This window comes from Mastigoproctus giganteus, chromosome 8, assembly GCF_048544385.1.
Source record: "Mastigoproctus giganteus isolate SK-2022 chromosome 8, ASM4854438v1, whole genome shotgun sequence".
NCBI lineage: Eukaryota > Metazoa > Arthropoda > Arachnida > Uropygi > Thelyphonidae > Mastigoproctus > Mastigoproctus giganteus.
Genome location: NC_143582.1, coordinates 68,657,357 through 68,672,007, shown reverse-complemented (window position 1 = coordinate 68,672,007; position 14,651 = coordinate 68,657,357). Strand labels below are relative to the sequence as shown.

At 36.7% G+C, this 14,651-nt stretch overlaps 1 protein-coding gene across 1 annotated transcript in view; it reads left to right on the top strand.

Annotated features, from left to right (window-relative positions):
• The window catches only part of LOC150081599 (neutral ceramidase B-like), a 178,738-nt gene that overhangs the window by 61,113 nt on the left and 102,974 nt on the right, over positions 1-14,651 (top strand). Inside the window, exon 3 of the mRNA XM_090380565.1 lies at positions 12,067-12,243. Within this exon, the coding sequence (XP_090236691.1) occupies positions 12,067-12,243 (177 nt within the window). The remainder of the gene's footprint in view (positions 1-12,066; positions 12,244-14,651) is intronic.

Here is a 14,651-nt window from a genome sequence, read left to right as displayed (position 1 = left end):
CTATTGGTCGATGATGTCTCTCAATGTCCTACAGGTGCTCAGGATCGCAGCTTTCTGGAGTTCTATGTAAGTGTTCTCCTGGAGAGGTCTATTGTTTCTAGGTTATTATGGAGGCTCTTTGGCGCCATGCCGGTGGTTGACGCGGTGATCGGGATGGCCATTATTATTATCAAGTTTAAAGACACTATACAAAGCTCCAATGCATAAACTACTGTATAACACAATGAAAATACAATTTATCAATATGCTGAGGGACCTTCCAGTTATGAAATTAATATTCCATTAGGTCCATTTCTAATTAAAGACTCCATTCCCATATTGGGGAAGGAGGGGAATTTTCAAAAACTTTAGTATAACCTCACTATGGTAGTTAGGTCAAGAATCCAGAAACAGGCGGGCAATGCCCAGAAAATCTTCTGAAACCTAAATGCAACTTTCAAATGTGTCAGTGTCATGGTTATTTTAATATTACTTTACACGACATACTTTCCGCCTCTAGACACTGATTTTAAAATCAGTATCTGCAGGGTGATCTACCCACCACTAGATCAACTATCGCACTCAAAATAACAATTCTTGTTTCTAATAAGGACCACTCTATTACGTAGAGCAGCCCGTTGTGCTTTGGGGGGGGGGGTCAGGCAATTACTGTTGGAGAAGAATCTACCCCCCTGTGCTTTCATTTTTAGAACCTCTAAAATTGAGTGTCAGGGTCCACATTTTTATAATCCACTTAAATCCAGCATCGAGGAACTATGTTTTCCATTCTTCACTGTATGCCGAAGAAAAGAAAACCAAGCCAAATCTTCAATCTTTTTTCGAAATCCGCTGTGGTCCAGGAATATTAACATTCAAAGCAGTGATGTAATTATAAACATAACATGATTGAAGAGAGTTCAAAAAGTAACATCAGTGCCCCATTTTAATTATGTTGACAAGTTTATTTTTTTCGCAAAATGAATACCAGTCTCAGATTTCACACGGCACAGTTGTGAGAATTAATTCCGCGGAAAAGGCCATCAAAGATTCGTCTTTTCTTGATTGAGGGGAAACCCCTTGCGGAGATTTGGGGAAATATTTAGGCTAAGGCCCGGACGCACTATATATGCTGCACTCTCCCTTTAGGACCAGCTCTGTGCAAAATGTTCCGATTCTCTGACAAAACCATAAGGCCTGCATTTTCTACTGGTCTTACCTCGCATAAGACCTGTAACTTATTGAAAAAAAGAGGTTCTGCTACGTATCTGAGGAACAAGCTGTTCCTCAGATACGTAAATAATTTTGTATTTAATTTGCGTCTTGTAATGATTCATATTCGGATGCACATACTTGAAACTGACTTCACTTATTTTTGAATAATGAGTTTGACAGCAGGCGAATTTTCCATTATATAACCACGTCTGAGCCAGCTCGAAGATTATCAACGAAAGTCCTTGAGCCTACTACAAGGTCTCTTGCCCGTGAACACTAGGCTCCCTTGTACGGGCCCACTGGAACGCCCATCTCCCACACCTGAGTCATCCCTACTACCCGAATCGAATATAGTTACACTCTCTAAAGACAGCGCCTATAGCGCCATGCTAAAATCAACGAAAAGGAACTCTGACAATGCAGGCATGAGTGGAGCACAGCAAGGCCAGATGCCCGGACCTCAACCTCAACCGCCGCAAGCATCCCCACGCCAACGGTATCCCAGAAACAGCAAAACCACCTTGATTGGCACGAGAGTAGTTAACACTAGCCTCAGAATACGAGATCGCCAAGCCACCAGCAATACTCATGCAAATATCTTCATTAGCAGGCTGGATCCGTTGACAAAAGTTGAAGAAATTCAGGCACTGTTGATGGAACGAGGCATACCCGGCAAGCCTTTCAAAATCAATACCAAGCATCCGTCTTATGCTTCCTTTAGGATTCAGATTGATGGGCCTAATTACCAACGATACCTGAATGCCGAATACTGGCCCAGAGGGCTGTTGGTAATGCCGTACTATGGGACACCAAAGACCAAGAACTTATCAAGCCCGAACCCCATTCCACAACAAGGCATAACTACAACAGCATAGCTACCTGTCCTCTCTAGCGGAGTCTCCCAAATTATATCCGAGAGCGAGTGCAACTTACGGATGTCTAACGTGGAGATGACGAGCGAACATCGGACCGATCGCATTCCAGTCAGGATATCCAGTAAGAGGGCTCATCGAACGCGACATCGATCCCGGGATGAGATTTCAGATCATTATGTGAAAAACAAATACGGTTCCAAGAGTAATCTCATCATAGTACAACCTTCTGTCGAAATAAAAATTCGATGCTTCCTACAAAACATCAGGAGTGTCAAAAACAAATTAGATGGCCTACTTGATTTGCTTTCCTGCTCAGACTACGACTTCGTCATTCTGATTGAAACCTGGCTCAGAGATGAAATGGAAATTTCCGCCTTCACCTCAAATCTTGGCTATCACACGCTGGCTGCTAATAGAATTGGGAGACGTGGTGGCGGTGTTGCAATCTGTCAAAGGAGTTCACTACCCCTGATTAAGGCATACACTTATCCAGGAAGTTACATAGAAGCTGTTCTTGGAATATACCGAATTGCTGGTTTGTCGATCTCTGTGTGTGCCGTGTATTTACCCCCACCAGTTTCTGAGGATTCTGTCCTTAATCTGACAGCATGGCTGTCATCCACAACCAATCATCGGCAAAAGCTCATCATCCTCGGAGACTTTAACCTTCCACTGCCAGCCACAAAGAAGCTCCTAGATACTCTGTCATCGAACATGTCGGATATGGGCATTGGTCTTATTCATGTTCCTCCCTCACACGGCGATGCCACCCTGCAGCGCATCTTCTCAAACTGTTTAGTAAAGGAAACCCTGACCATAACTGACAACTTCCTCCCGTCCGATCATGTTCCGATTGCTGCGATGATATCTATGCAGGCACCTACGGATGAACGTAGAAAAGTACAAACTACAAACACTGTCAGGAGAATATACAATCCCAAATACATCAACATTGGAAAAGTTACTACCCTTTTCCAACTTTACCCATGGAACATACTGGCTGAGCTTAACATAAATGAGGCTGCCTACTGGCTTTCGAGATGGATGGAATTCATTACAAGGTCTGCAATGTCCAAAACTTGCATCCTAAGTCCCCACTCAAAGCCATGGTGGAATGACTTCCTGACCAAGGCCTTTAGGGAAAAACAGGCAGCCCATGCCTCTTACAAGAAGTCGCCTTCACAAGAGTCATACACCAAATTTTCCAAAGCAAGGATGGATTTCCAGAAGAGGAAACAATTTTCTATTGACAATTTCATGAATGGCCGGCTATCCAGGGGAAAACGTGTGTGGTCCACTAGTCATACTTACACCCCTCTATCTTTTGATGTCCAGGAATGGTGTGAGCATGTGCTCCGTATTAAGCGAGATCACCGTGAGTCCGAAGCATATCCTTGGAACGAAGCGTTTAACATGTCTTCACCTACTAGTAATACAGAAATTTCCGAAGAACAACTAATAAAAATAATAAATTCTCTACCTGACAAGTCCACCATAGGAATTGACGCAATACCTCTTTTTAGTCTAAAAATTGCTTCTTATTTCATCAGCAAAGAGCTCACTCAACTCTACAACAAAGTTCTCAAATTTGCACAGGTACCTTCAAGCTGGTTATCATACAGAGTCGTGGCAGTTCCGAAAAAGCCTCATGCGAAAAGACCGGCTGACTTCAGGCCAATATCAATTGCCTCTCCCTTCCTGAAATGCCTCGAGAAGTGCATCTATAATGATGTGGCACTCGCAATCTTTGCGCATAGGCCAGAACATACCCATTATGCCATGCCTAATAGATCTACCGTAACCTGCCTACAGTCATTATCACAGAAAATACTTCAGGCCTGGAATGACAACGAAGATCTTCACACCATTTTTCTGGACATGAAAGCTGCTTTCGACTCAGTCCAGATAACACCCCTTCTTGCCTTACTTGAAAGATTCTACGGGATATCCGGAAATATGCTCGAGATCCTTAATAATTTGCTATCTAGGAGAATGCTCCACTTCAAAGGTGATGGCATTACAGTCACTAAAAGCGTCGAAGTCGGGATCCCACAAGGTGGTTGTCTCTCAGCCTTGTTATTTGCAGCAATTTTCGTTCCACTAATGGATCAAATTCCAGCCTTCCTATCGTATGCTGATGATATTGTTTGCTACTTGTCATGCAAACGCCATGTTGGTGATGCACAAGAAAGACAAACCGCCTCTGAATCTGTAAACAGCTACCTAAATACATTCTATAAGTATGCTACATTTTTTGGCCTGTCAGTCAATCCAGAGAAGTCAAACTATCTCATCTTTACGCCAAGTCGAATGACTTCTACTGATACTGCATCTTCTCTACTTCCGGAATTGGCAGGAAAGGTCCTGACTCCCACAGACAGCGTCAAATTCCTAGGAGTAATCCTTGATGCCAACCTCACATTTAATAAACAAATCCAAGCACAGTATTCCAAAGCCCTAAGAGCGTTCTGGGGAATGAAAATTGATATGTGCAAAACGCACAATAAGAAAATAATCAAGAAGTTTGGTCGGCGGCACCACCCACCAGCCTCAGGAAACTATGGGGCCTCGAATTCTGGGTGCTGAAGTGGGCCAACTTGTGGTCGCACCAGAACTACACAACATCTAAATCTACTCTCTGTTGCAACCTGCAATATACGCCCATAGTCCACAGAGCCCATGTGCTAAAAATAAAGTCATTCCTTCATCTGTGCTCAGCTAAGCAGGATCACATCAACATCTGGAACACGGTTGGTTGGCGTTTGCCAGGCAGACATCTCCGTAGTACTCCCTCCCTGTGCTCAAGGCTCCAGCGGTTACAGAATTTCAGGAGACACTTCCCTAATGTGACTCTGGACACTCTCAACTCGCTCAACATCGACATCGACCTGTGGACTATAGACAAGGCATATCGCGATGGCATCTTGGCCCATCTTGCTGTTTGTAAAGGACATTTATGTGAGTGCCGATCTTAGTTAGGCGATCTCATTTCATGTTCTGCTAAACTTGTAGTTCTTTTTCGCTGTAATTACTACTTCATTCATTTTTACATTTTGGTTATCATATTTGCTTTTATCTATTAATTATTATTTAGTTATTATTATTATTTTATTTATTTATTTATTTGTTTATCATTATTTTTTTCTATTATAAAACAAAATCACTTGTATAAACAACGAATTGTAAGATTCCTCTGGATTTCTGTGTACGGAATCATTATTGTATAAAATTTATGTTAATAAAGAATCTTATTATTATTAGTTGGAAGCACATTAAGCTAAGCTATACATAAGATCTAGTTGGAAGCACACATATCAAGGGGTCAAATTAAAAGACATTTGATATGAAAGGCGAACTGGAAACATAGCCACGGTTTGAAGTTCGTCTTTCACCGAAAACAATTTTGGTTTCTAATTTCAATGCATCACTAAAGAGTTTGTTATCGTTATATGTAGTATGTTACTACTACATATGTCGCTATGTAGTTAATTTGTGCTTTATAGACTTTCATATTATTTTTCCGTTTACTAATATTTGAATGGGTGATATCAATACAAATACCAGATGCTCTTCCTACTCCCTCGCATAATACCTTGCTGAAGGTGATAAAATAAACACGAGCCTGTGTTTTCCGAAGAGCGTTGAAAGGCAATTATTCGAATTAGAACAGTACAAAAAAGATGTTCAGGAAGCGTATTTTGTTATCAATAAAATTGAAAAGCTAATGGGATTTGTTCCCGAAGTTCATAAAAGTTGAAAACCTTAATTCAATTACAGAAACAAATACTGCTATTATTTGATTATTATGATCGGGCCAGCACTTCATGTGCTAATCAGTCTATAATTAAACATTAGTAAATAAATAAGAGGAGTTAACCTCAATATAGTACGTGGAACACTTCCGTATGATACCCTCCAGAAATTAAAACGGAAAAAACGAAAAAATCGACAACTTACCGGAACATTAAAGTAAAATATAAATAATTAAATAATCAATTTAACACAATTCAAAATCAATTTAAAACAATTAAAATTCAAATTAACGCAATTAAAAGAATCTAACGAAAATATTCAAAACGATTTTCCTTCCTTAAGTAAGGAAGAGTAAGGAAGAAAGGAAGGAAAATCGTTTTGAATATTTTCGTTAGATTCTTTTAATTGCGTTAATTTGAATTTTAATTGTTTTAAATTGATTTTGAATTGTGTTAAATTGATTATTTAATTATTTATATTTTACTTTAATGTTCCGGTAAGTTGTCGATTTTTTCGTTTTTTCCGTTTTAATTTCTGGAGGGTATCATACGGAAGTGTTCCACGTACTATATTGAGGTTAACTCCTCTTATTTATTTACTAATATTATTATCAACGTAGAACATATTGAGTTATTACAGCTCTGATTCATACTATCTAATAATTAAACATTAAAAAAACTGCAAATTTTCTGTAAGTAATTTATTATGAGTACATTATAATCAACTCAGAAACAAATATGGCCTCCTTCCAATGAGTAATAGGATATTCCTGCCTGATTTTATTAATTGAAATTAATAAACGGAACAGTAAACATTTTCCAAATTATTAGTAGAAGTAAATTATCTTCCTACATTTGTCTAGAATATCCTATAGCATGCTTGGCATACATCACTGACTAGTCTATTACGATGGTACGGATGGTGCAGCTGCACGAAGGCCACAACTCGGGGGTGCCACCAGGAAAAATAAAATGACAAAGTTACATAAAAGTTTAAGACGAAATTCTTACTACTTACTGAAACCTCTTCACTCCACTTAAAGCACAGAGTAAAAAATATGTGGAGATACTTAAAGCACAGGACTTCCACAGTAGGTCTCCATCAATTAAAACTCTACTTTCTCTTCTCTTTATTTCAGTCCAAGAGTGTCATCCTAGGACTACTCCTTCTGCTTAGACCGGGGTTCGAGCCCGTCACCACCAAATACGGAGGATGAGGAAAGGTCAGGGAATGACCACCGCATATCCCGGAGAAATATGGCCTTAGTTGCTAATGCTCCTAAAAAAAAAAAAAACTCCTTCTGCTCATGCCATGTGGGTTCCAGTGCTGTCCTTGCGATCACTTTACCTGCGTTTCTTAACACATGATAAATCTATTTCCCTTTTTAATTTCAGTTCTGACTGGCATCTGTTGTCTTTTCCCATAGCCTTTTGTTACTCAATTTGTCTGGCTAATGTATTCTATTATTCTTCTCATGCATTTGTTTATAATACTTGTGATATGTTAGCAATCCTTTGGGTCAGCATCAATGTTTCTGATCTGTACAGACCACGTTTTATTGAATAATCTAATTTTATTTCTATTACTTATATCGTCGGACTTCCGTACATCATGTTGTATGCCACTTACGCTGTTTATGTTTTATTCACTGTCCATCCTCTGGTACCTTTCGGCTTGCCAACGATTGATCCCATATACGTAAAAGGTATTAATTAACCTCCTCAATTATTCTGCTCAAACTGTTATTCTATTTGTTGCGAGTTTTATTCAATTATCATTGTTTTGTTCATAATTATTCTTAAACCAAATGTTCCAGATTTCTTATTTATTTGTTATTGCATATGTTGATGTTTGAGCTAACAAGATCATCAGCAGTCTAAATCATTTAATCTGGTTGTTAGACTTTCGTCTATCTGTACATTGGCTGAGAAGTGTGCGATTCAACAGGGTCTAGATTATTGACATGCCCGGAAATTCATGTATCCTAGATACCTGAGGAATCTGCAGACCTAAGCGAACCCTGTGCAAAAACTTTGAAATATTACTATAGTTTTAAAACTAACACCTTAACATGATATTACTGTATCTACTAAAACAAAATGTGAAAACCGTAAATTTCTTACGGTGAACACACGCTTTAACATGAGTTGTTTTTACAAAGAAACTAATTTACAGTTTTTTTTTTTATATATCTTATATTAAGTCACTGGCTCTGTCATCAAATCTGCCGATCGCTTTTTTCAATCACTTCTAATAGAAACAGAAGGCTGAAATTTTGTACATATTTCTAATTCGCATGACAATGCTTTATCAAAATTTGAGCTAAATCTATCAAAGCGGTGTACCGTGCAGCCATTGCATTCATATATGGTTACCTGGATTTATAGCTGACCCGGACTTCGGACCTTTTTCCCACTTTTTATACGATTAGAAGGATATAATTTTCTAAACAATCTCTTTTGACGTAATCACACTTTATTTATAAAAAATGTATGAAAATTTCTATTCATAAAAAATAATATAAAAAACAAGTAAGTTTTTTTTAAAAATATACCTTAATTCCGAAAAAATAAGGTGTGGCCTTTACCCCTGCAACATAAAATGCCTCATTTAAAAAAATGATAAAGACCACACCTTATATTTTATCAGAGTTTTTGAAAACTTGTTTTTTGTATTATTTTTTATATATTTAATTAAGTTTAAAATGTAAAGTTTTCAAAATTCTGTTTAATTTTCCTAAATTGGCAGATTGAACACGTCTGTTTTATTTAATTTTTTTTATTAATCTATCCCTTTATATTAATCTGAATTCAATATAGACTTAATACGGAACACACCAGTATATTATTATTATTAATTCAGTAAATAAATTACTGGCCCCAACAGAGAATTCATATAGAGAAGGACAATATAGATAATTATGCTATACAGTGGCGGCAGCGGCCACAAATTATATCAGTGTAAATTTCTCCCAAAACAAATATTGAAATTGCAATAATTACTCCTATTGCTTCAAATTTGTTTTACATTGGCGAAAATGATTATGCGTTTTATAAAAGAAAAGAAATTAAGGAAACCTATTTAGACATATTTACTTACAACTAATCACACAAATACACTGCAGGCCATATGAATGCCTTTTCATTGATGTTTGAAATTAACATTACATAATAAGATGGAAAACAATATATCGGTACTAGCAGCAAAGAAATACGGTTGTGATAATATTAATTATTTAATAACACATTTTTTTTGCCGGCCCATCACCAGTTGTAACTACCGCCTTGCACCTGTCTGGCATGTAATGTACCAAAATAGTTCGTTGTACTAGACATGCATAATGGTTTCTTGCAATGTTATATTGCTTGATTGCTTTTTTTAGCAGCAATTTTCTGTCCCATAACACTCCAGCAGTTTTCAATCGGTACTATTTCCTGGCCATTATAAAGGTCGGATATTGCAGTCTGGTATGAACATCTTCACCAGAGATAAAAAAATTAATAATGAAACAATCAAAAATGATAAAACAGTCTGCTTGAAAAATTTACATACAATGGATCAAATGATTATAATGTTGTACTACGTGCAGCGTGGAAAGTCAGGTTGAAAAACAATTTTATGTTTTTCAGAAGAAGCGTCTGATAACGAGCAGAAGAGTCTCCTGAAAAAAAAATTATAGTCGTCACCGTTAACAGTACCATTCCGTAAAATGTATTCTGCCTACTCCTTTGCTTGTTGTGCAAAGGAGTAGGCAGATGGAAATAATAGCTTTAGTGCATCCCTAAAGCTATTATTTCCATCTAGCCCAATAGAAACTTGACTGCTGATTGCATAAAGTCAGGGTGATAAGCTTCGTTAGATCTGAGCCGAATGTAGCATTTACCATCCGATCCGTGGATGTTGAATTTGAATTCATCAGATTCCCATTACTCAATTGTCCAATTAGCCCAGGTCAGTGGTCTTTAACTCATGGATTTTTGTCAATAAAGGCGTCTTACGAGGTCGATATGATTTCAGGCCATATAAGTCTTCGTCAGAAAATTCTTTCATTTGCATTTACCCAAGAATGTTCCCTTCCACATGGATTTTACGTCTGTAAAACTTGAACGATGATCATGGAGACATGTATAGTATAGTATATGTGCTGCAGTACTTTTCTGTTTCAGTCCGGCTCCAGATTTTCTTTTGGCATCTCCGCTCTCACGTTTCTTTTTAAGTAACCTTGACACAGGACTGGCCAACTTTTACTATAATTTGTAGACCAGAAAGGCCCTCCTCTCAAGATAAATAATTACGGTTTCCTTCTTTGTAGTTAACTGGGTATATACCATACCGCTGGGTATATACCATAGAGCAGCAGGTGGATGCTTTTATAAATAAGATGACTCAATACCACATTAATATTACAGAATAATGCAATATCACACTCGTTTTTACAGATAATGTAATAGTGTCTTTAAGTACACAATTTTATCTATAGAATATTAAACTTTAAGAGGGTGCTGCATGTGTCGCCGCCACCGCCTTAATTTTTGAAAATAAGACTTGTATTAAAATGAAGATTTTTTTTTTTTTTAAATCCCGGATAAATGTTTACTGATGTAGAATTTATACGCAATACTCAACGAAATGAGTGAGTTTATGTTGCTCAACTCTACGGAATTCCGTTCTTGACTTTATAATTTGTAAAATGATACTTAGTTATAGAAATAAGTTTAGTAATGTATGAGTTAAATACTCAAGAAATACCATTTGTAAATGGTTCAGAAATGAATACTCATGCAAAAGGCATAACACACCAGCGTATATGAAAAATAACCAACTTCAAGAATCAAAAAAAAAAAAAAAATTAAATTATTATCGGAAAGCCAGAAGAAACTCGATTCTCGAAAAACTTCACTAAATTGGAAGACTTATAGGTATGTATTATTTCTGAAAAAAAAAAATAATAAATTCAAAATAGTAGCTAGCCATTCACTGTATTCAAGATCTAGTGAATACTAGTGTGTTTTTTGCACATTAATAAATAACTTATATAATAATTAATATATTATATATACTGTAAAGTGTTCTACCTCATGCTACGAGGTAGAATGATTAATATGTGGGTTAGTGCAACTGCATCATATTAACATAGCTATCTACCAAAGTAGTTAAATTAATTGATTAAATTGGCATCGTTTTTGGTTATATTTCATATTGTGACTGCCTTCACAACGAGTTGCCATGGTGTTGTACTACCTCGAATAAATAACACTTCACCAGTGGAGAAGACTAATTATTCTCAGCGGATACCACCACCACCCAGACGGCACCGTTTCAAAGCTTGTTGGCTTCTCTTCGGTGGGTGGGCAGGTACTTTGGTGTTGCAATAGTGACAGGCGCCTCCGTAGCCAGGTGAGCAGGAGCACACGCTTCTTGATTAGAACGGGGTTCGAGCCCGTGACCACCAAATACGGAGGATGCTGAAAGATCAGGGAATTACCACCGCATATCCCCGGAGCAATATGGCCTTAGTTGCTAATGCTCCGAAAAACCAAATAACAAACAAGCAATAGTGACAACCCAGTTATGCAGTATAACTTCACAATATGAGAGATGCCTGATGGTGCGCAGTGATATAGACTGTAAAGTATTTAAGGGCAAAGGCCTCATGCTACGAGGTAGAATGACTGATATGTAGGTTAGTGCAAATGCATCATTTTTAACATAGCTATCTACTAAAGTAGTTAAATTAATTAATTAAATTGGCATCGCTATGTTAAAATGATGCATTTGCACTAATCTACATATTAGTCATTCTACCTCGTAACATGCGGCCTTTGCCCTTAAATACTTTATAGTCTATATCACTACGCACCATCCGGCATCTCTCATATTGTGAAGTTATATTTCATAACTGGGTTGTCACTATTGCAACACCAGGGTACCTGCCCACCCACCGAAGAGAAGTCAACAAGCTTTGAAAAGGTACAGTCTGGGTGGTGGTATCCGCTGAGAATAAATAACAATAGTCTTCTCTCCACTGGTGAAGTGTTATTTATTCAAGGTAGTACAATACGATGGCAACTCGTTGTGAAGGCAGTCACAATATGAGATATAAACAAAACGATGCCAATTTAATTAATTAAACTACTTTGGTAGATAGCTATGTTAAAATGATGCATTTGCACTAACCTACATATATATTATATATAATAATAAATAAATAATTTATAATAAATAACTAACTTTATTCACATTTCAGGTAGTGAAGCGATTAAAAGAAAAATATGGAGATCTTTATACAGAACAGAACGTATGTATCAGTGGTACCCACACCCATTCCGGACCTGGCGGCTTCCTACAGTATGTACTTTATATAGTCCCTTCCCAGGGATTCATCAAGCAAACCTTTAATGCCTACATTGACGGAATAATTACGGTATGTGGAAAGTCTCTTTAATTACATTAGTATAGACTAGGTGACCAGAAGTATCGATTTCCCCGGATTGTACTGGTTTTCAGTGTTTTGTCCCACTGTTCTGATTTTTTTTTTTTTTTTTTTTTTTTCGGACTGCCTAAATGTCCCGATTTTCTAAAATTTTAAACAATTTCTTTATATCATTTCCGTTTGCAAGAATTCATTTTCTCATTTTTAATCTCAAACTAGATATACGAAATCAACTTCACAAAAAGGCATTGGTATTTCTAGTGTTCAAAAAAACAATTTTAAGTTCACCACAAGCTGATTATAGAAAATATGGATGTTAACAGCTGCGCTCTTCTATCTATAAGAGGTTTACCGGTGCAAATTTTGAGTGCGCCGCTGTGCTATTCTGCAGAGAACCTCTCTATGGAATAAAATGGAACATTCCCAGCACCAAAAATTTTTGTTACATTTTCGTTTAACGTCTTCCAATAACAGTGGACACTTCGCGTTGGGTGGTCAGAAAATCGGTGTTAAACTCTGCATTGACCTCGCCCAATAAGAAATTTAATGAAAATTTACTAAATCCAATTTACTTAGCAAAATATTATTGAGCAAAACCTTTATCTTCTTATTTTATTATTTGAATACTGTTTAATTATTCTTCAAGCATATTAAATGTAATTATTTTTACGATATATTAAATTATACTTTCTCTACTATAAATAATTGTTTTTCATTTTTAGAAATACATTGCCAAGTCTTAATTGTCCCGGGTTTTTTTTCTAAATTGTTCCAGAATTTTGGCTTTAAACTAATTTTTCCTCGGAAGTGGCCATCAAGATCTGGTCACCCTAACATACACTATTTACGTCGATTGCGACAAAAAGTAGACATGAGAATTAGTGCTCACAGCAAAAAAATATTTCATGAATGAAATACATAATGAAAATATATTCAGCTTTCTATATATGCAAGTGACCGTTTTGCTAAAAAAGTGTAACATAATCGTGTAACATAAAAAAGTGTAACATAATTACATGTGTATGTGCCAATTAAAGATGATAAAATTATATATGATATTAAATAATAGTAGCTTTTGTAAGTTTACTTCTGTTGTGTAAAAAATACGCAACAGCAGCTTTTGGAAGTTCACGCAGTTCTTCCTTCAGCTGTGGTCAAGTTTTATTCAGCTTTCTTTTGCTGAATAAAACTTGACAACTTGATTTCTTTTTTAAAAAATGCACAAGTACAGGTAAATTAATGGATATCAGAATGGAGAGGCGAGTGGCCACTTACTACTACTACCGAAATTTTAGCAAAATTACACAGTTGTCTAAAATCCAGCATTTCTCCCACAAAAGTTTTAACATGTCCCCCACAGAAATGTACCCATGTGTATATATTGTGTGCAGAAGCGTAACTAGGAGATGGCGAATGCGGTTTGGCCTATTGTAAGTGCCGAACGGGTTTAAAGACTTTAGAATAACTGAATATATAAGTTATTTTTAAAAAAAATGACAAAACTTCTCTTTGATATAACAATACCATCTTATGTGCAATTATTAGGAATATTATTATAATATAATGACTAGTTGTAGCCTAGTGGTCAGGCGCGCGGGTGCATAAGTACACGTGCCTTGAGTGACCGGGGTTCAAAAGCCCGTGACTGCTGAATATGGTGCTGTTTCTTGTATTCAGTCTATCTTGTGAACTCCTCTGACCGTTTGGTCGTCCCGAAGTATAAACAGAAAATTTATTTTTTATTTATTAGTGCTCATAGCAAAAACTATTTTCAAAATATTAATTAATGAATATTATAATTTATCAAAACCTTTGCACATTTCAGATATTTCGCCAGCATAAGATTATATCACTCCTATAAGTTGTAATGTCTGCTTGGAAGGAAATGCATTAAAATTTGACATGCTGAGCAATTGCATAGCGAGATCATTTAGCACTTCTTTGCTCAGGATAGCCTATGTGTGGATATTTTACAAATACAACTGATAAGCACAAATGTCTTTTTCACAGACTTTCAACTCACCCACTGAATTACAGCATTATGTACAAACCTGTTCCTTAACAAATTGCCATAGGCAAAATAAGTAATTAATTTCACAAACGAGATCGAGACTCCTTTTTCGGTCCTATATTGACCAAGGAGCTCTTTATTGCTACCCATTCTGTGATACAGTACAAGACATGCCTGAAAATTCTAGGGCTGATTTTTTTTTTTTTTTTTAATCAGTAGTTATTCATGTAATTTTTTTTTTTTTTTTTTTTATGTACACGTGAAGAAAACTTAGTTCCTTACGTCCATGCAAATTCTTGCATGTTAATTTTTGTCGTGGCTCGCACACTTTTGTGGTGTCGGGCTACGAGGAACCAACCTTGCACACAATTTTATTTTCTCTATATCC